Raw genomic sequence first — 22,381 nt, 5'->3', positions numbered from 1 at the left:
TGGAGAAGATTGTTATGAAAATCCAGTCTGGCCCTCAGGTTTGCTCACTCCCCTCTTCAGAAACCTGAACACCGTTTGGAATGCAGATCCCAGTGTGCTGTGCTTCACAGCAGAAAGAGCACCGCTCGCTGCGTGCTTAGGTCTGGAATCAGAACCCCAACGCCCCCAGCTCTGCCTGTGCGGTTCCTTCAGAAGTGAGCAGTCACTGGAAACACGACAAGCTTCCTTTGCCATGAAAATACAAGTGAGCACAAAGCACTACTGTTAAGTCATAAGCCAGCACATTTCTAGCAAAGTAAAGAATAGTTATAGTTCTGTAAATACCCCCTTAAAGAAAACTTCTCTATTTCCATTAATTTGTTTACTCCGCACCCAAGAAGCCTCACTGTCACCAGCACGACTAAGATCAGTATCCTCCCTGCACTTCACTACAGCTTGCTGGGCATGCTTTTCTCCCCTCACAAGCTTGGCAAGACAGACATCATGCCCGTTTGAGAGAGGAGGAACCTGAGGCGGAGGGGTAACAGGACTTGTTCAGGGCCACAGAGCTAGTGAGTGACACAAGCGTCACTGAAAATAGGTCTGCTGATTCCAAGTCGACTTTTATCACGTCTCTCTGTTAGAGACAAATACTCAAAGCGAGCATTGTGAACACAAGCAAAATGTGCGGAAGGCCGATGAAGTTTATGAAAGATATTTTAGCATTTAAAAAAATATGCAAGTCACACACTCCTAAGTGGACACAGAAATCAGGACTTGATTTGAATAGGTAAATGTGTACAACTGTCAAAACCTTTCCATCATCTATGATCTGAAGGTGTTTCAGAAACAGTGGGCTCAGGACCCAGGGTGACAGGCACTCGGCACGAACAAGGACACCCCCTGCAGAGCTGCCTCAACGACCTCACTTCTCAGTCCCTGTGCTGACACCTCTCATTTCAGGTGAATAAGCGATGCTTTCACCAATCTACTCGAAAACCTTCAATCTCACTCAGGGGTCTCAGGTCAAGTATTTAGGACTCCAAGACTTTGAAGGAAGCACAGTGTGCATATCCTCAAGCTAAATTTGTTGACTGTGGTAACTGTACTGTATAGAAAATTAAAGCAAAAACCAAAATAAAACAGGATAAATATCAACAGTAAAACTTCATAAATGGCAATAAATATGCATTGAATTAAACATACCATTTTTCTCGTGTATCTGTACAATGGAATTATAAGATTGTTGGGCTCTTGCTAGATTATATTGATTCTGAAAGAGAATTATACATTTTAAATCAAAACTCTAAGTAGATGAAAATCATGAAAAATAATTTATGGATGTGTTACCACTGTGCTTAAAAGAACACAGGAAATAATTTCATTCCATTTCAAAAAGATTTTTCATGAATACCCTCGTTTGCATTGTGCTCTACCATTTCAGAAGCACGACAACCCCCCTGCACTCTAATAAACCCCCACAGCTTCTCGGGTCCATCTCTGTAAGCCCCGCCCACCCGCACAGCACAGACAGATGCTCCTGGACCCAGTGTCTGTCCACGTGCGTGAAGTGAGTTACTGGATGCTGCTGGGGAGTAAGTGGGACTCAGACTCTTTCTTCGAACGTGTATCCAAAAAAGCACGCCCGATAAAATGTTACCTTCAAACCAGAAAACATTCAGCTTTTGGACAGGCTGAATTCGTGTTGACTGAACAAAAACCAACCTGGCCAGCTGCATCCTGCCCATCGCATGCCCTCGGCTCCTGTGGGCTGAGCCCGGGAGCCAAAGCCCAGACCGCAGGGAGTCTTGCCTGTGTAGAGCGGCAAAGCCTCAGCTCCAACAGCCAGACACTGTCTCCAAATTTCAGGTGTGCTGATGGACAAATTTACTGTTTTCCAGTACTTAAGTATATTTATATAATTTTAGTACTAGTTTGGGGAGGCAAACTCTTTCATTTACTTTCAACCAATAGAGGATAGTGGCTTTTAAAATATTTTAAATATTTTTGAATAGTAACATGGCAAGAAGAAATTCAAAGAGCACAAGCGATTTATAGTAAATAAAGACTTCCATCTCTAGCCCACTTCACCCCCCAATATTCCAATATGCCCTCTGCCAGAAACAAGAGTTCTCAGCACTTTGTTGAGCACCATTCCAGAGATGCTCTGACTTACAAAAGCACGTCTGAATGAGCCTGCAGCCTTGTCTCACACACACACAAATGTTAGCATATTTCTAAACACCATTGAGCACCTTACATTTTGACAGTATTTTAAAAGTTAACACTCAGACTATTCCCTGCTAACTTTAGATTCCTGGGAGGTGAAACTCATATCAAGCAAAGTGTCCATATTCTTAACAGACAAATGTCTTCTTAGTAAAGAAAATGAAAGAGTCAAATTTTGTCAAAACAATTCATTTAAAAAATGTATGTGCTAAGACATACTTTAATATGCAAACAGTTTTTAGCTGCTTGATAGCATTCTATCCAAAATGGCTATATTTATTTGCTAAGAAAACTATAAATCATGGAAATGTAAAAGGTTAAAGCAATTATTTGGCATTGACTGATTCCAGGAGGACTTATGAGCAAAGACAGAGTATTGGTATGGAATTATAAAACTGGAAGAGAATTAATATATCCAGACCAGCTGTATTTCAGATCAAAATACAAAAGCCCAGAGAGCTCAGTTTACACAGCAAGTTATTGGTAAAATGTTCTCTCGATCACTCAAAATGATCACTGTTCTAAACCTTTTCTATTTTCTCCTTCAGGAAAGTGATACTGTGAAATATTTTTTTAAAAACAATTAAATTTAACATCAAATGTTACTTATAAATAAATGCCAGGAAGAAAATATTAAAGACTAGATGCACACCAAAATATCAACAGTGTTTCTAGATAGTCAACTTACAGATGACTTAAGATTTGTATATGTTTTCTACTTTAGGAACTATACAGTGATCATAGAAAAATAAAATTTTGGTGCCATATTACATAATGGTCCTGTTGTCACATTTAAATCATCTGAGAAGTGCTAGTTAAAAGTAGTTAAGCAACCGTAATTCACTAGTGTTCAATAAATAACAGGTTTTATATAAAATGGTATTTTGTTCCAGTGTAAAGAAAGGGCTGTTGAAAGAGCTAAAAGTAAAGATCAGTTATTTTATTATTTTATCCCAAATAAATGATTTTTTAAAAGTCTTTTTAATTTTTTGCTTCCTCTGTGCATTGAGAGTCTGGTGAACACATGGTCTGATGTGGGACACGGCTGTGTACATATTTAGATTGATCATTTTTTGATTGGCATGTAACAAAATATTCACATAGAATTTTAGAAAGAGCCAATTTTTTTTACTGTTAGAGCAGAATGATTTCCATCCCACTAACATTTTCCTGAAACATGCTGACTTCGGAGCCCATCCTGGGCCGCTCGTGTGTCTGCAAACGGCACGGACAGGACACGGGGGCAGGCCTCAGCGGCCGACACTGCTGTCGGGCTGTCTGGCTCCCGTCCTCACTCTGCCACCTGTCACCGGAGGTGAGGCGCCTGAGCCCTGTGGGCTTCCATGTCCTCGTCTACACAGTGAGGACAGGAAGAATACACCTATTTTGGGTTATTAAGAGGACTGAAAGAGTTAATACAAGTAAAAGTTTAGGTGAGAGCATAGCACATAAACGCTCACTGGGAATTAACTATTGTTACATGATCTCAATTGGGGGAAACTTCAAAGTACATATAATATTTTACTTATTAGTGTATACATGCCAGTAACAGTTAAAATTACATATATTTATCCGTAGTAAAAATAACAAAGACTAAAAGAACAGGAAAAAGCCTCAAAAGATAACAGGAAATATATCTTACAGATGACATGACATTCTTAATGAAAGTACCTTATTGGCTCCAAACTGCACTCTGGCTTTGCCTTTGACTAGCGTGGCGTTGATCTGCATGATGACCGACTCTATCGAGTAGGCGCTGCTCCAGCCCTGGAGGAAGACAGAAGCCCTTCTCTAACACACGCAGCTTCCTGCCTCCCGCTTAGGAAAGCTTCACAAAGTGGCACATAACAGCTCAACAATAGCAAAGGAATATGAAGATGTTTGTAGTCAAGAAGTAAAAGAAAAGTTGAACGATTTCCAAAATCTCACAGTCAAAAAAAAAACCTGTTTTAAATGCAAACATGAGCCAACTATAACCTTACATATTACTTACTTCCTATCCTAGGGATAACAAAACCAAGTACAATGTCATTTTATTGCTCTACCTTACATAGATTTTTCATTAGTAAAAGTGGCTGCTATTAAAAGAAAACTTAAAAAAATTTTTTAAAGTAGGTGCTTTTGCAACAGGGCTGAATGCTCAGAGTCTACGTCACACAAACAGACGCCGTGGAGGCTGGAGCCATGAGCACCACAGGAGGAGACTCACCTGTTTCGTGAGAAGTTCCATACATAGCGCACCGCCCCCTAACACGTACCTTAAAAGAAAACAGAAATCACACAGAATTCTCAGTTTCAGTTAAGTTCAACACGAACATTCTTAATGTTCAAAGTACCATCAGTAAGAAAATACGCATACGTGGGAAGGTCAGAAGACAATGGACAAACAGAAACTGCTGTCAGGGTGGCAGGACCGTGTGAGGAACCTGAGTGTCCCTGCAGTTCGGGGCCCGCGGGCACCACGGAATGCGCCCCCCCCCAACCCTGTGGTGCCGCAGGGACGGCTGGGACGGCTGCCTTCCCGCCTCGGTGTGTGTGTCTCCACAACCAGGCCGTAAACTGTTTAAAAACGTAAAATCTTAATAGTCTTCTCATTTCTCACAGCGAAAATGTGAAAAGTCTATGCTGGCCAAGTTTGTATCAGATTTCAAAATGATCTCATAAAAGTATTTCTATACATTTATCCTGAATTTACATAATTTTCCCAAACCCTTGCCTTAATCATTTGTAGTCACCTTATTTTTTAATAGTTTATTTTTATTATATTTTTTCTATTACCATTTATCCTCCTTATACTCTCTTCCACCACCAGCTCCCTCCCCCATTTTATTATTATTTTTATTTTTTCATTCATCAATTTTAGAGAAGGGTAAATACCAGCTGGGTGTCCCACGCACTGACGCACTCACCAGCTGACTGCTGCGTGAGCCAGGAGACCGGCCCTCGAGCCTGGCGTACAGGGACGATGCTCCAACCAACTGAGCTACCGGCCAGGGTGCCACCCTCTTTTTTTTAATCTCAGTGAAACCGTATCAACCATTGAGGTGATCAAAGGAAAGAGTGAATATTTTTGGACTTTACTCATAAATGGATTATCTCCCAAAGTGGAACTGGTCAGCTGAGTGTCCTAGAACTCCCAAAGTAGCTCAGTCGCTCCTACTCTGAGGGTCCACAGGACACTTCATAACCGGCCTCGTACAAAAGTCTGGTCTTTCCCAAGGTTCAGTGAAAATGCACAGAGCCACCATTTGATTCCGCCAGACTGTGACCACCGCCTTTACAAGGAAGTCGGCAGCCAGCTCCACAGGTCTGTGAGGCTGCCTGCGATTTCTCCCGGGGTCTCCCCCAGTCCTAATTGTCTCTGAAGAGCCAATTACAATGTATATTTTACATACATTTGGTTTCTAATGGTGAAATATATACAAACAGGCACCACTAAAAACTACCTGTAAACAACATAATGGTTCATCCCACTGGTTCTGACACTGCAGTCTCAGATTAGCAACATCAGCTTCACCTCAGAGCTACTCGGTCAGAAACGCCAGGAAGGCCGAGGGCTCCAGGCCCCCTGGCACTTAACTAGCCCCCCAAAGACCCTGGCGAGCAATGTCCCGGAAAAAGTCATGGCAACTCACCCTCCAGAGAGAACGGGTAATACCACTCGAACAAATGGAGGGTCAAACGGAAAGTTATCCTGAAAAGAAAATGAGCAAATTTAATTAATTTTAAGAACATCCTCAATACTATGTTATTTAGTAGCTTTTAGTCTATAAAGAACATGTACATTTATTGTCTGATGATGAATGAGGGTCATAAAAGTAAAAATAGTACCAAAAATAAAATGGCGTAAAAATGAAAGTAAATACAAATGAAGTTAGGATCCTGCCCAAACAGAGCAGTGCTTTAGTAAACTTGGGAAATGTGCACAAAGGGTCCCCCTGCCACACGGCCACATGGAGGGACAGTCTGGCAATGAGGAGGTATGTTGGATCAGCCCCCCGGCTAAGAACTAGAAAAGGTGGACAAAGGGCCAATCACTGCAGAGCTAAGATCAAGAAGAAAAAGGAACTCTAGACAGCAGGACCCGTTTTACCCCTTGGGTTTTCTTTCCATTACAGAAGAGAAAGGAAAAACGCTGACAAGCTGAATGGGACTCACAGGCTCACTGGGGAGGCAGGAAAACTTGGAGCTTAGGGCCCTCTGAGAACAGGCCCTGCCGGGCCCTCACACGGTGGCCCGGCCCCTGGCAGACCGGGAATGAGGCCCAGCTTTACATCATCTCAATGCCCAACAGCCTCAGTGACCCTGGCCGCTGGTGCCCAAGCCCCTAACAGGGTAGGCATGCATCCTCTCTGGAGCAGAGTGTCACCCAAGGCCTCAACTCAGCTCTCAAGTCTTTCATACATAATGCTCATCACTAAACGTAGTCAAAGCAAGAAACAAACAGACCCCAAAGCACAAAGGGTCAAGACAACAGAGTTATCAGACATAGATTTTGAAATAACTAATGCTGAGTATGTGCAAGCAAAAAGAAGACTGAAAATCCTGGCAGAGAAATACAATTATAAAAATAAACTACCAGAAATTCTGAAATTTAGAAATATAGTAACTAAAATTAATAACTTAATGGGTTTAAACAGAGTGGAGACTTAGTGGGAGAGAAATTCGGTGTACTGAAAAATAGGGCAAAAAAACATCCAGAATAAAGCCTGGAGAGATAAAAAAGGGCAGAACACAAGACATAGAGGAATGTACTGAAAAGGCTTCTCATATGCAGAACCCAGAAGAGAAGACTGTGCGAGTACCACGCTAACAGAGCTGGGAAACTGGAGCAATCAAGAAAAAATATCCAAGAGAATGAGAAAAAGAGCAAGGAGTAAGAAGGCCACAGAACGCGTCTACAAGATAGATTTCAGCACAGGTATCGGAACACTGACTGCAAACAGACTGAGTGCTCCAATTAAACAGAAAGATCACCAGACCTGATAAAAATATAGGAAGAGAAGATGAGGGACAAGAAAATGCAGCTAATTCCGAGGCTACCCAACACAAGTCTTGAGTCCTGGAAACAGAAGAACAAGAGCCTTTTCTAATAATGAACGGAAGCCCAGGTGGGAGCTGAGGAGGCCGAGGGTCAGAGGTCAGTCTCCCCTCACTTGTCAACAGCCGTGGGGCAGGCAGACAGCACGTCCCCTCTAAGAAAGGTGTGTCCACAAGTCTAAGAGAAATTACCTCCCATTTCTATGTTCAAATAAAAGGGGGTAAGGAAATAACTAATGCATCTTAAAGAAGCGACTGGAGAGAAAGGGAGCTAGCTAAGAAAGTATTTGTTTGACCCAGTTACTGCCAAGGAACACAACAATGGTTTCAACTGAGGGAAGCAGCAGCATAATTCCAGCAACTTACTTTCACTCCCTACTTGTGACCACCCTTAAACAGATTCTGCGGAACCTACAAACTGTGAAAATTCAACCCTGACAGGAGAAGAAGATAGAAAGCACATTTCTGACAGCTCAGGTCGGCTGCATACGCTTTTCCTCTCGATCTAAAACAGCAGGTCAGAAGGAAGCACCACATAATCCAAACACAACTCCTTAGAAACACTTCCTAGGTTTATTTTAAACAAAAGATTTAAAACCCCCATGGCAATATCTATGTTTATATCACTCAAAGGACCAATTTTCACCCCATCCCAAGGGGTGATAATGCGTCCACTGAGAATCCACGCCCTAAACAACATAATTTAGTTTGACCTGTTTTTTAGTTCCATAGACATGAAATCGCACAAAATGTGCTTCTGTTGCTCAGCATTGTATTTCTGAGTCACAGACTTGTATTTCTGTCTTGTGGCCCACAGCTCTATTCAGGAAGACCACAGCTTCAGGAAGACCACAGTTCTCCTCCCTCCTGGGGGCTGCTGTGCCCTGGGAACTCCTAACTGCAGGGCGAGCACCTGGAGACTTCGGAGCCACAGGGAGCTGCACCAAGCAATACCGAACTGTTTGCCAAAGCAACTGCTCGGAAATCTACATTCCCACTAGAAGCATATGGCATCCCATCACAATTTTCTTACCTTAAAAGAGAAGTTAAGCAAAATATATTCTATGCCTTCTTTTTCTTTTAAGATCTGAAGATCACTGTGCAAAGGACTATCGGGATCAACCCTGAGGATTAAAAAAGAGCCTTAGACAAGTTCTAAAGCTGTTCTATGGAAAAACAAAGTACTATATATAGCCTCTAACTCTTTGGGATTAAATGTTCAAACAAAGATCACAGGACTCTAAATCTATTCTCCTAAGGGGATTCAAAGTTAGCAGACATTCTAGAGGAAATGACCATATGTACATGATTTTCTCAGGGACTCAAAAACAGATTTATTCTCTTTCTCTAACACTGCATTATTAGATAAGGGGTTCAGGGAGATAAATTCACCATGGACCAGACCAGAGAAGTGAAATCTCTAAGAAATGTTCCTTACATTGGGTTGGCCAAAAAGTTTGTTTTTTTTTTTGTTTTTGTTTTTTTGTAAGATGGCTCCCGTAGTGCTTAGTTGTCTTTAATTTCTTTCCAAAAAATCTTGTTACATTGTGTTGTTGACTTCAACCTCATTGGAAACAATTTTGTTGTTCCAATGAAAACAATTTTGTTAATATCAGCTTGTATTTTAAAAAATTTACCAAAATTAGTGAATTTTTGTACAGCCATTTTAATATTGAAAAAGACAGAAAAAATAAATAACATTTTCAGCATATTATGCTTTATCATTTCAAGGAAGGTAAAAATGTAACTGAAACATGAAAAAAGATTTGTGCAGTGTATGGAGAAGGTGCTGTGACTAAGCAAACGTGTCAGAAGTGGTTTGTGAAGCTTCATCCTGGAGATGTCTCCCTGGATGATGCTCCACGGCTAGCCGGGTGGACCAGCTGAAGTTGTCAGCAGCCAGACCGAGACAGTAATTGAGAATAATCAACATCCTACCACGCAGAAGATAGCCAGCATACTCGAAATATCGAAATCAATGAAGTTACTAGTGGAAACAAAAACTGTGCCCTTATTTTACGGAGAAAACCACACGGACTTTTTGGCCACCCCACGTGTGGAGACTGTCCACAGCTGGCTGTCACAGGCAGTCTCTCCAGGCTCCTAACCGTGCGTCAGTGCACAGTCCATGCCCGTCCCACTGACCCTACGAGCACACTTCATCCCACAGCTGGTCCTCCCTTTCTCCTTTCTCCCTGCATTTACCACGAAGCCTAGGAAACAGCTCGTTTCAAAGCCCTGAACACTATCCAGAAACAGGGTCTAACATTTTGAGGAACAGCTACGGCTATAAAGGTATCAAATTCAGAAGGAAAATTCCCACTGCGAGAGTCTGCCATTATCACCAGTACAAAGGGAGGCTCGACAGAAAAAAAGCCACTTACTTCTGCAGCTTCACATGCCAATCGTACAAACTGTCATTTATGAGTTCCACGGAGTAAATCCCTGCAAAGACACGACCTGTGTTAGCTGCTCTTCCTTTGATCTTACAGACTGTTCTGGTGTAAATGATACACTAAATAGTCCCTCCCCACCCCCAAACCACCCTAAAAATATTGCCATTGCAACACTGAACTAAGCTACGTTGTGAGTGTTATAAGTATTTGGGGAGGGTGCTCAGTATCTCATGCCCCTCACAGGTGACTCACTAATGAATGAAGAGGCTTCTTTATCGATTGAAAAACTATTTACCGTTAACTGTGAGGGGAAGAAAAAACTTATGCGAAATCATGTATACTTAAGACTTTTTTTTTTTAAAGATTTTATTTATTTATCTTTAGAGGGGAAGGGGAGAGGGAGAGAAACATCAATGTATGGTTGCCTTTCGTGCGTCCCCTGCTGGGAATTGGCCTGCAGGGAACTGGTCTGCAACCCAGGCATGTGTCCTAACTGGGAATCGAACAGCAATTATCTGGTTCGCAGGCCCATGCTCAATCCACTGAGCTACACCAGCCAGGGCTTACTTAAGACTTTTTGTTGACAACAGTGTGGTGATTGCTGGAGGAATGGGTGGTGTAAGGGCCTAAATAGTAATGGACAAATATATTATAAAGATTAAATATTAAAAAAAGACTTCTTATCCATGCCATGCAAACATTTCTATAAAAATGGAATCCCTCTAATGCATAGTTTTAGCATCTTTTGTCAACTTCTGGGGCATATTTCCAACTTAATATATATAATATAAATCTATTGTCAGTTTTCTTACTAATTCTATAGTCATTTATTTCATGGACATATCACCATTTAATCAATTCCACCCTGTATCTGATTATTTATTCTATATATTTTTTGCAACTACAAACAATGCTGTAAAGACAAGTGATTATTTAACTTTTAAAAATAAACCATTATTCAAATATTTAACTGTATGCTATTAGGTTTTTACAGATAAACTTTTAGACTTCTCGTAAGAAAAAGTATTAGTACACATCAAACCTTCTAATTACTCAGAGACAAGTTTGCCTTATCTTGTACTTTATAAAGCAGAGGGTTTTTTTTTTTTTGCTTGTTTTTTGTTTTTCTCTTAAGTAAGGTCTAACAATGTACATTTAATTACTCTGAGAATTTCCGAATGGAGCATAATGCTACCTTTTCAAAAAAATTAAAGTTTGGCTCTTTCTCTTATTTAATACTGTTTAGAATCTCTGTAACAATTTTACTTCAATTATAGAGATTCCACAATATTTAAGCCTTTAAAAAGTTTATTGGGTTTACATTTGTTAAAAATTATACAGGTGCAAGGTGTACAATTCTACCACATATAAATCTTCCTGTCTGGGTAAGAGAGAGCACTCTGAAGTCACGCTACAAAATTAAAACACACACACACACCTATTTTCAAAGTAGTACCATTAACTATCTCTACCATAAGAGCTGATTGTGTTGTTCTGAAGAAACCATAATAAATCAAAAATCAACTAGGCAATAGATTCTGACTCAAACAAAATATTTTCATCGTATTTTGTTTCCAAAACAGTAAAACCTGTACTTTTTCACATAACAGTTAATCTCCATCAGCAAAAAGACAAAGACATGGTGTATCCATAAAAACAATGTTTAAAAATCCAAAAAGCAAGGGCAGTATCCCCCTTATCTGAGTGACATACATTCCGAGCCCCCAGTGGGTGCCTGAGCCACAGGCAGCACTGAACCTGGCATGTGCTGATTCTTCCTGTGTGTACCTACCTACAATAAAGTTTAATTTATAAGCAAGGCACAGAAACAAAACCCAAGAAGTAAAAATAACATAGAACAATTATAGCACTATGTGGTAACAAAAGTTCCGTACATGCTCCATCTGTCTGGGCACTGATCTGACAACCAGAATGGCCACAGGTGAGCAGAGGGCCGGAAGTACACCTGGCGCGGGCACGCAGGATGAAGGGATGCTGCAGGCCCAGGGCTGGACGGAGGAGGGCTGGTGCGAGGTTTCATCGCGCTGCTCAGATCAGTGTGCAATTTAAAACTTACGAATTACTTCCGGAATTTTCCATTGAATACTTTCAGACCACAGGTGGGGGCTACTGGAAGCTCGCCCTATTTTACCCCCACAGCTTCTGATGACTCTGATCACAGGTGCGTTTCCCACCCCTTGACTGAAGCCCATAAGTACCTCTGGTTTTGCCCAGTTTTGGTGTGAGAAATGAAGCTTACTACCTGGAAAATGAAGTGCATGCAGACAGCTGAGGTGACAAGATGCAGAGGCGCTCACCTGCTTTGTAACTCTGCGACCGGTATATGTCCCTGAGCTCCTTCATGAGCCTGTCGGAGGCTTGCACAGACCCGGACACGGCGCCCTGAAACACAGAGCGCGCTCTTTACCTGGCCGCAGAGGCTGGGGGCTTGGGGTTTCTGATATAGGAACCCGAAATAAACGTTACAATGAGACTCTTCACATGGATCACCACTTAACATTTTAACAAGCAAAAAAAGCTAATTAAATTAAATAGAAGATTATGAAATTTCAACAGGACAATAAAATTGGTTCATTTGCTATTTCTTATCACCTGGAAAAAAAAGCCGAGCCAATATGTCTTACATCACTATGGCCCTTGCAATAGCCTAGGACTCTGCATGTATCTACTTCAAATTCTGCCACTTTTTAATTTAATTTAAGAATTTATTTTTCAGAGCAGTTTCAGCTTCACAGCAGAACTGACAGGAAGATAGAGGGTTCCTGTACAACCGCCCCACGTGCAGGCCTCCCTTATCCGAAGGTGCGCTGCTCACAGCTGGCAGAGCTGCGCTGACACGCAGCTTTTACCCGCAATCCTAATTCACCTCAGGGGGCACTTCTGGCACTGGGCACCCTGTGCGTCTGAACAAATGTTTGCGGACATGCCTCCGCCATCACAGTACAGAGTAGTTCCACGGCCCTAAAAATCCGCTGTGCTCCCCCTATTCATCCTTCCCCTCCCCAAAACTTGGTGACCACTGATCATGTCACTCTCTGCACGGTTTTGCCTCTGCCAGAGTGTCACAGAGCTGGCATCCTACAGAAGGAGCTTTTCCACATTGGCTTCTTTCCTCGGCAGTAAGCTTCCTCTCTATCTCTTTACGTCTGGACAGCTCATTTCTCTTCAGCACTGCACAGCATTCACAGGCCACAGCTCACCTTTCCATTCACCTACTAAATGATACCTCGGCTGCTCCCAAGTTTGGGGAATTGTAAATAAAATTGTTTTAAATGTTTGTGTGTGGGTTTTTGTGCAGACGTAAGTTTTCACTCTTTTGGATAAATACGAAGGCGCACAACTGCTGGATCATTTGGAAAAACTGTGTTTAGTTTTGTAGGAATCTGCCACACGGTCTTCCAAGGAAGCCTGCACCCCGCTGCGCCCCCAGCAGCAGGCACTGTCAGTGTCCGGATTTTGGCCTTTCTGGTGGGAGCGCAGTGCCCCTCGCCTGAGTCCCACTCATCACCATGAGCAGCAACATCACACTGAAGGTCTACTTTGCAAGGGAAGAAGCTGAGAAATAGGTTCACCTCCACGCAACTGGCTTCAGCTCTTTTCAGTGTTGGAATGTCTCTAAAATGAAAAAGCACCAATATCTTGTCCTAAGACCGAGCATGAATGGAATCATTCATCACAAGACAAAAACATGTAGGATGCCTTTTGCTTTGAAAAATATTCAGATACAATGCTGTCAGTGGCGGCACCACTCGTTGGGGTTGTTTGGGGTTACAAAGCCACTACTTTCTTGATGGGCAACCCCAAATCCTTCACTGAACTGGCTTCGCCCCAGGGCCTCGTCTGGGGACCAGCAGGGACTCTGCACGCAGTGGCGGCAGGTTCTAGGGCGACGTCTCGGCAGGGTCTGTCGGGCGCAGGTGTGCAGTGACTCGCAGTGGTGCAGACTCTAATGTTCAGACTGGAACAATCGAGGAAGGGTCCTCGGATTTCATGGGGTGAATAAGTAAGTCTAATTAATATCAGGCACTAAGTAAGCAGGAAGTGTTCAGACAAACAGCTGGACTCTCACTGGTGTTTCCCTACTCTGAGCATTTTAAAGACACGATCTCATTCCCTCTTCAGAGCAACCATCCGAAGGTTCGCCCGGTCCACATTTTAGAGTTGAGGAAACCGAAGCCAGGCAGGGGTGTCTGTCGCTGGAGGGTTCACTTCACTCCCCAGGCTGCTTCACATCAAAGAGGTGTTATGTTAAAAAAAAAAACAAAAAAAACTACTTTTGATTCGGCCGGGACAGAGCAGACGGGCAGGGCCACAGAGAGCAGAGACTCACTGAAATTCACAGACCCCGTGCGGGGAGGGGCAGTGGGGGCAGCAGCATAAACAGCTGGAAACAGGCAAACGCAGGGGGGGATCCAGGCTGCAGAAAGCAGAGGAACAGGGTGGACAGTGGCTATCAACAGGTGACGAACGTACGTACGTCAATAAATCAATCAATAAATAAACAACGGCATAAGGGCAACCAAACCCACGGCTGAGTCACTGACAAGGCCAGGAGGCAGAAGGGTGGCCGAGGCTGGCGTCCCGGCGAACGTCCCGCGCTCACACTACCGCCTATGGTTACTTTACTACACACGCAAGTTCGGGGTCTGGATAGTCACACATACGTTCAGGTGGTCTTGCCTTTGAGTCTTCCTAATTTTCTCTAGTATTGCCAAATTTTCCTTTTCAATTCCTTCATCCTCTGACTTTTTCCCACTAATAGGCTCCTCTTCCTTCATCTCATAGTGATCCAAGTCTTCTATATCCTATGAAAATTAGAAACATAGTAGCTTATTCAAACTTATGCCGAAAGTTAAATCATTCCTGACTCAAGGGGGAACTGAAAGGAGTGAACACATGTATTGGTTGAGAGGCCTTCACATTCCATTGATAAGGTTCTTTCTGTCTATATCTTATATTTTGTTTTAAAACTACATTAGAATCGGAGTAAAGCACATTTAATAGCTATTAGCAAATAAGCCAACTTTTACATCTCCTATGAAGAGGGGGTTTGAGACAGTTTAACACCAATAAATACATTAAGAAACTTAACTGTTCAAACTTCGTTCTGGGAACTGCGCTCCAGCAGACCGACTCACTGCAGGGTCTGGACATGTCGGTGACCACCTCCACCCAGACCCACTGCTCTTTCCCCCGGGTCTCCACCCCCTCGCCCCCCACTACATTCTGTCCTCACCCAGACCTTCCCCTGGTCTGCTCCTCTCTGCCCGATCTGCCATCGGACACTTGTTTTCCGAGTTCCCACCGAGGCCCAGAGCCTGAATCTCCTCCTGCACTTGACCCTCTGCCACATTCCTATCCCCCGAGCCTCTGCACCTGAGTGTTAACCAGCTCACAACAAAACTCATCATTACCATCTTTTAAAATCAATATCCTCCGCCCACCATTTTCCACATAAAGCCTTCTTATTAACAATCACACCAAACAGAAAACATTTTGCCTTAAATTCAGCACTTCTAGCCCTCTGCCTTTTCTAGCCAACTCCCCTTGCTTTCCCATGACTCCAACACATCGACCCATGTTTCTTCCCAAAAGGACAGCGTCCAGTGTCCCCAAACACACTGATGCCCGGGGTAGTTCTGGGCCCTTTTAACCACATTATATTAGTTGCCTAGAAAATCTTCTTTTCAACCACTCTAAGCTGACTCCTCCGAAGCCTTTTAAGCACAAGCTTCAAGCCTGGAAACCTCCAAGATCCTCTCAGTGACAAGCAAATACACTGGCCGAAGCTCCACGCCTTTGGAATTTGCTCACAAAAGTCTTTGATCATTTTCCAACCTGAGATAGTTCTATCATTTCTAGCAAGTGGTTCCTGAATGTTTTCTAATTCTTTTATTCAAACACAGAACTTCTGACACTTAGTAGTTCTTCTCCTTAAACAAAAATACATTAAGTATTGATTACTATGAAATGTAAATATAATTCTAGTGCTAACTGTTAAGAGCTCTTATTTTCCAGAAAGTCAAATTTAAGACCTCAGATAAGCAATTTGCTCAAAAGCCTATATTAAAGGTAAGACCAGAGTTTAGAAGTTGTATCAATTCCAAATACTCTGTGGTTTTCATTATTCCACACTAACACTGGTTTGTAAGAGATGAGAGGAATTGGTAACATTTTCGAAAATGAAGATATTTACAAAATGTTGTTCTTATATAAAATACCTACTTCACCCATCTCTTCCTCTTCTTCCTCTTCCGAAGTCACTTCTTCTGTTGTCCCATTCTGAAAAGGAAGGAGCATTTGTGGGGTGACACTGAGCCGACAGCGCGCCGCGAGGTCCTCGGGCACCAGTCGCTGCGGCCCTGCTCACAGAGAGCTGACTACAGCGTACACACTGACTTTTAAATCCAGCTTGGATTTGACAAATATTTATCGCTTTTTAAAAAGAGACATTTTGAACAATTCAACTTAATAGATGTATTAGGAATAACAAAGGCAATTAATCAAATATAAAGCAACTTGAAAAAATTTAAAGACATTCTAATTTAAAATGAAAAGAATGTTTTACATAGAAAGCCATGTGTATAAAGTCAACGGCTTCTTTCACTGGAAATAAATACCCTAAACCACGATTCCTTAAAATATCTGCCTTTTCGACTTTGAAAAGCCTGAATTGTTCCATAAATTCAACTGCCTTATACTTTAAAAGGTAAATGTGTTAAAACAAAATACATACTGCCCCAAAGTAAAAATCGTAAAATGATCGTTTCACTAGAAAGCCATTTTCATTTTTGACAACATGCTATTTACCAAAGGATACTTCTTTACGGACATGACTGACCACTCATTTGCAGCGGGTCTGAGAGGCTTAAGGAAGGGCCTGCGCACCGAGAAGAGGCCAAGTTTAAAAGTGCAAGTTCTATGACCAGAGCATACTTCTCTGGGACACTGCACATACAGTTAGTAGGATTTTCCCCCCAGAAATTTCTTGCTGTTTTTGTTCCAACTACTGCTGGTCAGGATCACTCTCCTATACAGGAGGCCTACTCTGGTGGCATCTTGTGTGGGTGCCAGAATCAGAGAGAAAGACAGAATTTTTAAATGTAACTCAACAAGCAGCAAGATCTTGGCACAGACTCATCCCTGCCAGCAGCTCCCCGCTCCCACGCCACAGGCAGGACATAGGAGCGCAAACCAGGGAAAGAGTGAGGGCTGCGGAGGACACTTGTCAATGACTGACACTGACCAACGGTAGACCACATCTGTAAATGAGCAGGTAGCCAGTATGGCCAGATATTTGAAGACAATGAGCGGTCTGAAAGAAAGGCACCAAGTGGAACAAGCAGAACGACTGATCCGAAGCATCATTAATGAAGGAACTAAAATGTAAAGATCTAATTGGAATATTTAGCAGTAATTGAGAAAATACTTCATCCAAAAGATAGAAAAAGATTACTATGCAAAGAACAAGAGAGTTCTGAGAAATCAAAGACTCCACCCCACCCTCCAAAAAATAAAACTCCATAGAAGAGCCAGAAAGCACAGCAGACTTGAACAAACAGAACATTTCCCACATTCCCTTAGAGGGAAGGAAAAGGAGATGGGGGGGGGAGAGACACGGAACAAGAGTGAAGGGAAAAGATTGGAATAGAGATCGAACATGCATCCAGAAGACAGAGGGAAGACAGAGGGAAAGAAATAAGACAGACAGATGTTATCCTGCTAAAGAAAGACTTCCCAATGCCCCACAGGAATATCAAAAAGTAAAACCCTGTTACAGAAAAAACTGTAACCAACTCCAGTTACAGAAAAAACTGTACCAACTTCCAGAGAGAGAAAATAAAATATAGAGGAAGCACAAGAATCCGGCAGGCATCGGACTTTTCATCTTTGACAACAAACACTGGAAGGTAAAAGTGTAAAGCATGCAGGAGGTCTTCAGTCATGAACTTGGACAGAAGCCACATCTGGGTGTGTTCTCACGGGCCCCCAGCCCTGGCAGAGAACTGCACAGTTGGACGGGGGTCTGCTGATCGGATGATAAAAACAGACACTGAGGATTCAGGGCACACTCTCCATCCACAAACCCTTATACCATGTACACAGTGTGACTTAATGTGAAGCTCAAAGCAGGCAACCCCACACCACACTGTTCAGGGACGCGTATACAGGTGACAAAACCCGAGACGGTGAGGGGGGTAGGGGCCCCCCCGCACACAGGAAGGAGCCACAGGAGGCTTCTGCTTCTTTTCCACAGGTGTTGCTATTTGTTACGTCAAACTTACGTTCATGTTTTCAATGCACATGGCTTAAAACTGTTCCCTGTGAGACGTAACCAGTATATAAGCAGAAGATGGAATCAAACTGCTTAGGAAACACCATCTATGTGGACAATCGGCGTAATGACATGAGGAGCCTGTGCGATGGGTCCCAGCAGCACCCGCACGTTTGCTGAACAGATGATTAAAGGACAGCAGTCTGAGCCGCTGGACAGGGAATCACTGAGACGGGAGCAAACCGTGGGAAAGACAGACACTAGGTTAGATTTATAAAACAAAAGCGCCGATTCTTTAAATTAAAAAAAAAGCCAATATAATAAAACAGAGAAGCCTCTGCAATCCACATAAGGGAAGCAACTTTAGACATGAAAAGGGGATTATCACCATTATAACCACAGAGGAAGATGCAGAAAGTGAATACACATCTTTACAACAGCTTCAAAAGTATGGAGGAAATGATCATTTTCCCCAAATCTAAAATCACTAAAACAGGCTGAAGAAATGGAAAATTCGAACAAACTCATACACAGAAGAGCAAAACAGATCCAGCTCAGGTGTTTATTTAAACCAGGGTTTCTCAACTTTGGAACTATGTGGGGCCACATAATTCTTTGTCGTGGGGGCTGTCCTGACATTGCAGGATGTTTCATAACATTCCCTCTGCCCACAAAATGCCACGAGCACCCCCTCAGCCAACTGTGACAACCACAAATACCTCCAGATATGTCCAAATGTCCCCCGGGAGGCGAACTTGCTCCCACAGTTGATTGCAACTCTCCCAGAGCTTAGATACAAACAAAAAGCTTCTTAGGTCATTTTATGAGACTGTATAACCCTGATAGTGAAGTGATAGAAGAGCGTAAAAGGAAACAAAAAGACAAAATGGTATCACAACCTCACTTAAAGTAGAAAATTCCAAAAGTAAAATGTATTCACAGTGTGTGCCCCCCTCACCCACCAACACACAGGTGTGGAGGGTTTATTATGGGAATGCAAGGATGGTTCAAAATCAGGAAACTTCCTCCCATACGTCACAAGGACTGTTACAGCCCCATGTGGAATTACACGCAGTCACAGAAAAGAAGGCAAAGCTACGTGTATTGTGTACACTGCATGTTATTAAGTGAAAAACCAAAGTTGTCAACATTCCAGAAAAGCAGACTGGAACACAAAACAGACATTTCTCCCACTGTCTCTCTTTCCAGAGGCTCCACTACAGTTACAGAGAAGAGTAAGCACAGTGGTGAAAAAAGAAAGGGCGCTGGCACCAGGAGAGAGAGCTCCCCGGTGCTACCAGACAACAGTAAAGGGGAGAAGTAGTTAATGGCGCCAAAGGGTAGCGCCTCCAGGTTGGGGAGCCGACCACAGGGAGGCGCTCTGCTCCCACAGCAGAAGCTCTACGCCCCGAGAGGCGGGTGCACAGGGCTGGACACAGAGGTGGAGCCAAAGCCCATACACAGAGCACACTGTCCGGCCCCCAACACACGGCTCTCCCCCCTCCACAAGCAGAACTCAGGCCAACAGGGCCGCAAGTCTGGGGAAACTCGACTGGTTTCTGCTGCCAAGTGTCACTGCACCAGGAAATGGGGAGGAGGCAAGGGGGCTGGAAGTCAGGTGACGCTCCGCCCACAGGCCATCAGTGGGCAAGTCCTGGCCACAGAGAACTCCCAGTCAAACCCCCGGCCCCTCTTTCAAACATGAATGAAAAAATGAGCAAGGACAAAAAGAAAAAATATATGACTGCGCATCAGAGACTGGACAGGTACTTGAGAAAACTCTTCAAAAAGAACAAGACCAAAATAAGCTAATATTAAAAAATAAAGCATTACAGAGAAAACTGAGATGCTGAAGAAGGGAACCACCGGAGTGCCAACGTGGCTCCTTTGACCCTTAGAGACAGACCACATCTAAACACAAGCACAGAACCCACACTGCAGGTGATGAGTAATCAGCCAAGAAAAGCTCTCAAAAGGTATGGGTCAGCTTGGGAGGGGACGCCCAGCGGGGCACATGTCCCAGCGTGCGCCCCCACATGGTCCCCTCCCAGTCACCTGGCCTGGCCCTGGGGCTGACTGTAACTGCTACCTGGGATGGAAATGACGCTGGGCCAGGTTCCAATCGCAGCCTTAAGAGGGCTTGGCAGCTTCCACTTTTGTGCTCTTGGAAGCCAAAAATAACAATTCTGATTACCGTCCTGAAGAAAGAGAAGCCACAGGAAGGGGTCCTGGAGGCCATGCAGAGAGGAGGGCCGTGTGGAGAGACGAGGCAGTGGACGTGGGTGAAGCAGCCCTGTCGGACATCCCGAAGCAGCTGTGGGCCCCAACGCCCGCAGCCCCAGCCGCGGCTGACCGCTCCGTGAGGCCGGCAGAAACACTGTCCAGCTCACACAACCAGAAGACACAGAATGAAGCGTTGTTTTAAGCCATTACATCCTGGGGTACCTGGTTAACCAGCAATAAGTAACCAAAACCAAAAGTTATGGCTGTCCTAATAAAATTTCCAAAAGTTGAAAGAAAATCCTCCAGAATTTGAAATAAGAAAACAAAGAGAAAGAATTAGAAATAGTATCAGAGGTACAAAGACTCGAGCAAAGAGGTCTAAAATCCCTTAGGTACTCATTCCCAAATGAACAAAGAAAGAAAACAGAAATGAGCAAGTTACCCCAGAAAAAAATATTAGAACATTTACCCAAGGAAAATCATTTCCAAAGCAGAATTGTATCTTTAACCCAACTATCAGGCGTCAGGACAGACAGCGACAGCGGTCACCATTTACTGGGCACTTACTGAGCAGTACACACAGCTCTAAGTGACTTCCACCTCTAACTCACTCTTCAGAGCCCGCCCCCCGCTCATTTTGCAAACGGGAAACTGCTGTACAGTGACCAAGCAAGTAGCCCAGCGAATTAGGTCACGCCGCTAACAAGCAGCAGAACCGAAAGTCACACTGATGGTGGTTTGGCCACAGCTTTTTAGAAGCTACAACTCAGAAAACATATTACCCCGTCGCGCTTTCTCAGGCTTTTACTTGCGGATGTACTCAGGTGAAACATGAAAGGTGAGCCAAGAAAGATGGCGTAAAGTCAGGAAACAGCACATCAGAGGGGACAAGAAAAATTTCAAGATGACAGCTACGCAGCCAGAGAATGTACAGGATTATTATAAGGAAGGCATTCTTATAATCCCGATAACTGCTTACAGCATCTCCCGCTTGGAGGAGGTAACGTTCGGGGGGAAGCTGCCTTACAGACGGCGTAAGGTGCTAAGGACAGAGCACAGGTACAGAGACCAGGAGCATTAGCAACAGCAGGTGGGGGGGAAGGGGCCAATTTTGTCTCTGTCATAGTAAATACCAGCAGCTGCAAGAAATGAAAAGGTTATTTTTAGTGCCTACAACAAAACCAAAAGAATTCAACAGCAAAAACTAACTTCTAAATAAGTTGTATAATAAACGAAGAAAAAGCATCCTAGTGCTACTTTTGCTTGAGACAATTCATTTTAGCTCTTGATCATCAGAGAAAGATGCTTTACTTTACCTGACCCGTGGGTAGGGGTTGATCTAGCATCTCAACATCCAGGTGCTTAGGAAGGTTATATAATCTGCAGAGTTCACATATCAACCACTTCAATTGCTGACGAAGCTACAAAACACATTTCGGTAAATAAGCATTATGTCAAAGAGCCCTTAAGAAACAATAGTAATGCTACAACTACTGTAACCAATCCAGTAGGAAATGGAAAAACTTTGTTACTGCTCAATTACAGTCTACAGATAAAATAGCAGTGTTTAAAGGGGCATCGTTGGGAGCTGCAGGTATGCAAAGGTCACTATGGCTTCAAAGCAGCCCTACAGCTGCCTGCCAGCAAAATGACACCAACAAAAAGGCCGAAGAAGGGGAGCTCCAAACACTGTCCAGTTTTCCGTTGCTAACTTTGTGTCGTGGAAACTTGTCACTTCAGATGAGTACATTAATATGTTGCTGAGGCTACAAAACACAGAGGCAGTCTGGTTGCGCATGGGTCATAACATTATATATCCCACAGTCAAGGTCGTGTCAGGGCACAGCGGCACGTGCAGCTGGCAGACAGAGCCATGCGGTCTAGGTGGCCTGGGGCACAGAACCTGACTGCCTTGGTCTGAGCCCCCCATTTGTAAAATTAGAAAATCAAACCTACTCGTCACAGTAAAGATTAAGTGAAATCTGTGAAAATACTCGGAACTTAGTAGCCTCTTAAGTGTCCACCTAAAACTGCAAAAAATCGCTCCTCAGGTGTCCATTTTTACACCCATATTATTTCATGAGCATATTTACTTAAAGCAAGGTAACTTATGTGCACACGTGTCTTTCATTGTTTAAAAAAACATTTTCAACGTTTAAGTTTAGCAATTGCAGGTTAGGAAGAGTGGTCCACACTCAGTAGATCTGACCAGTAGTTA

At 43.3% G+C, this 22,381-nt stretch overlaps 1 protein-coding gene across 3 annotated transcripts in view; it reads right to left on the bottom strand.

Moving 5' to 3' along the window:
- The window catches only part of UBE2Q2 (ubiquitin conjugating enzyme E2 Q2), a 36,363-nt gene that overhangs the window by 2,144 nt on the left and 11,838 nt on the right, over positions 1-22,381 (bottom strand). For 2 of the 3 annotated variants that reach the window (XM_037155926.2, XM_053658895.1), the window contains exons 3-12: positions 21,480-21,584; positions 15,891-15,947; positions 14,330-14,470; positions 11,963-12,047; positions 9,633-9,693; positions 8,282-8,372; positions 5,844-5,902; positions 4,418-4,466; positions 3,880-3,975; positions 1,186-1,252 (exon numbers count right to left, since the gene is read on the bottom strand). In XM_037155926.2, coding sequence (XP_037011821.1) covers positions 1,186-1,252; positions 3,880-3,975; positions 4,418-4,466; positions 5,844-5,902; positions 8,282-8,372; positions 9,633-9,693; positions 11,963-12,047; positions 14,330-14,470; positions 15,891-15,947; positions 21,480-21,584 — 811 coding nt within the window. The remainder of the gene's footprint in view (positions 1-1,185; positions 1,253-3,879; positions 3,976-4,417; positions 4,467-5,843; positions 5,903-8,281; positions 8,373-9,632; positions 9,694-11,962; positions 12,048-14,329; positions 14,471-15,890; positions 15,948-21,479; positions 21,585-22,381) is intronic. The other variant, XM_053658896.1, reaches the window with a different exon arrangement.

This window comes from Artibeus jamaicensis, unplaced genomic scaffold, assembly GCF_021234435.1.
Source record: "Artibeus jamaicensis isolate MK-2021 breed Jamaican fruit bat unplaced genomic scaffold, CSHL_Jam_final scaffold_612, whole genome shotgun sequence".
Taxonomy (NCBI): Eukaryota; Metazoa; Chordata; class Mammalia; order Chiroptera; family Phyllostomidae; genus Artibeus; species Artibeus jamaicensis.
Note: the sequence above shows the minus strand (reverse complement) of the source record. Positions and strands in the feature narration are given on the sequence as shown.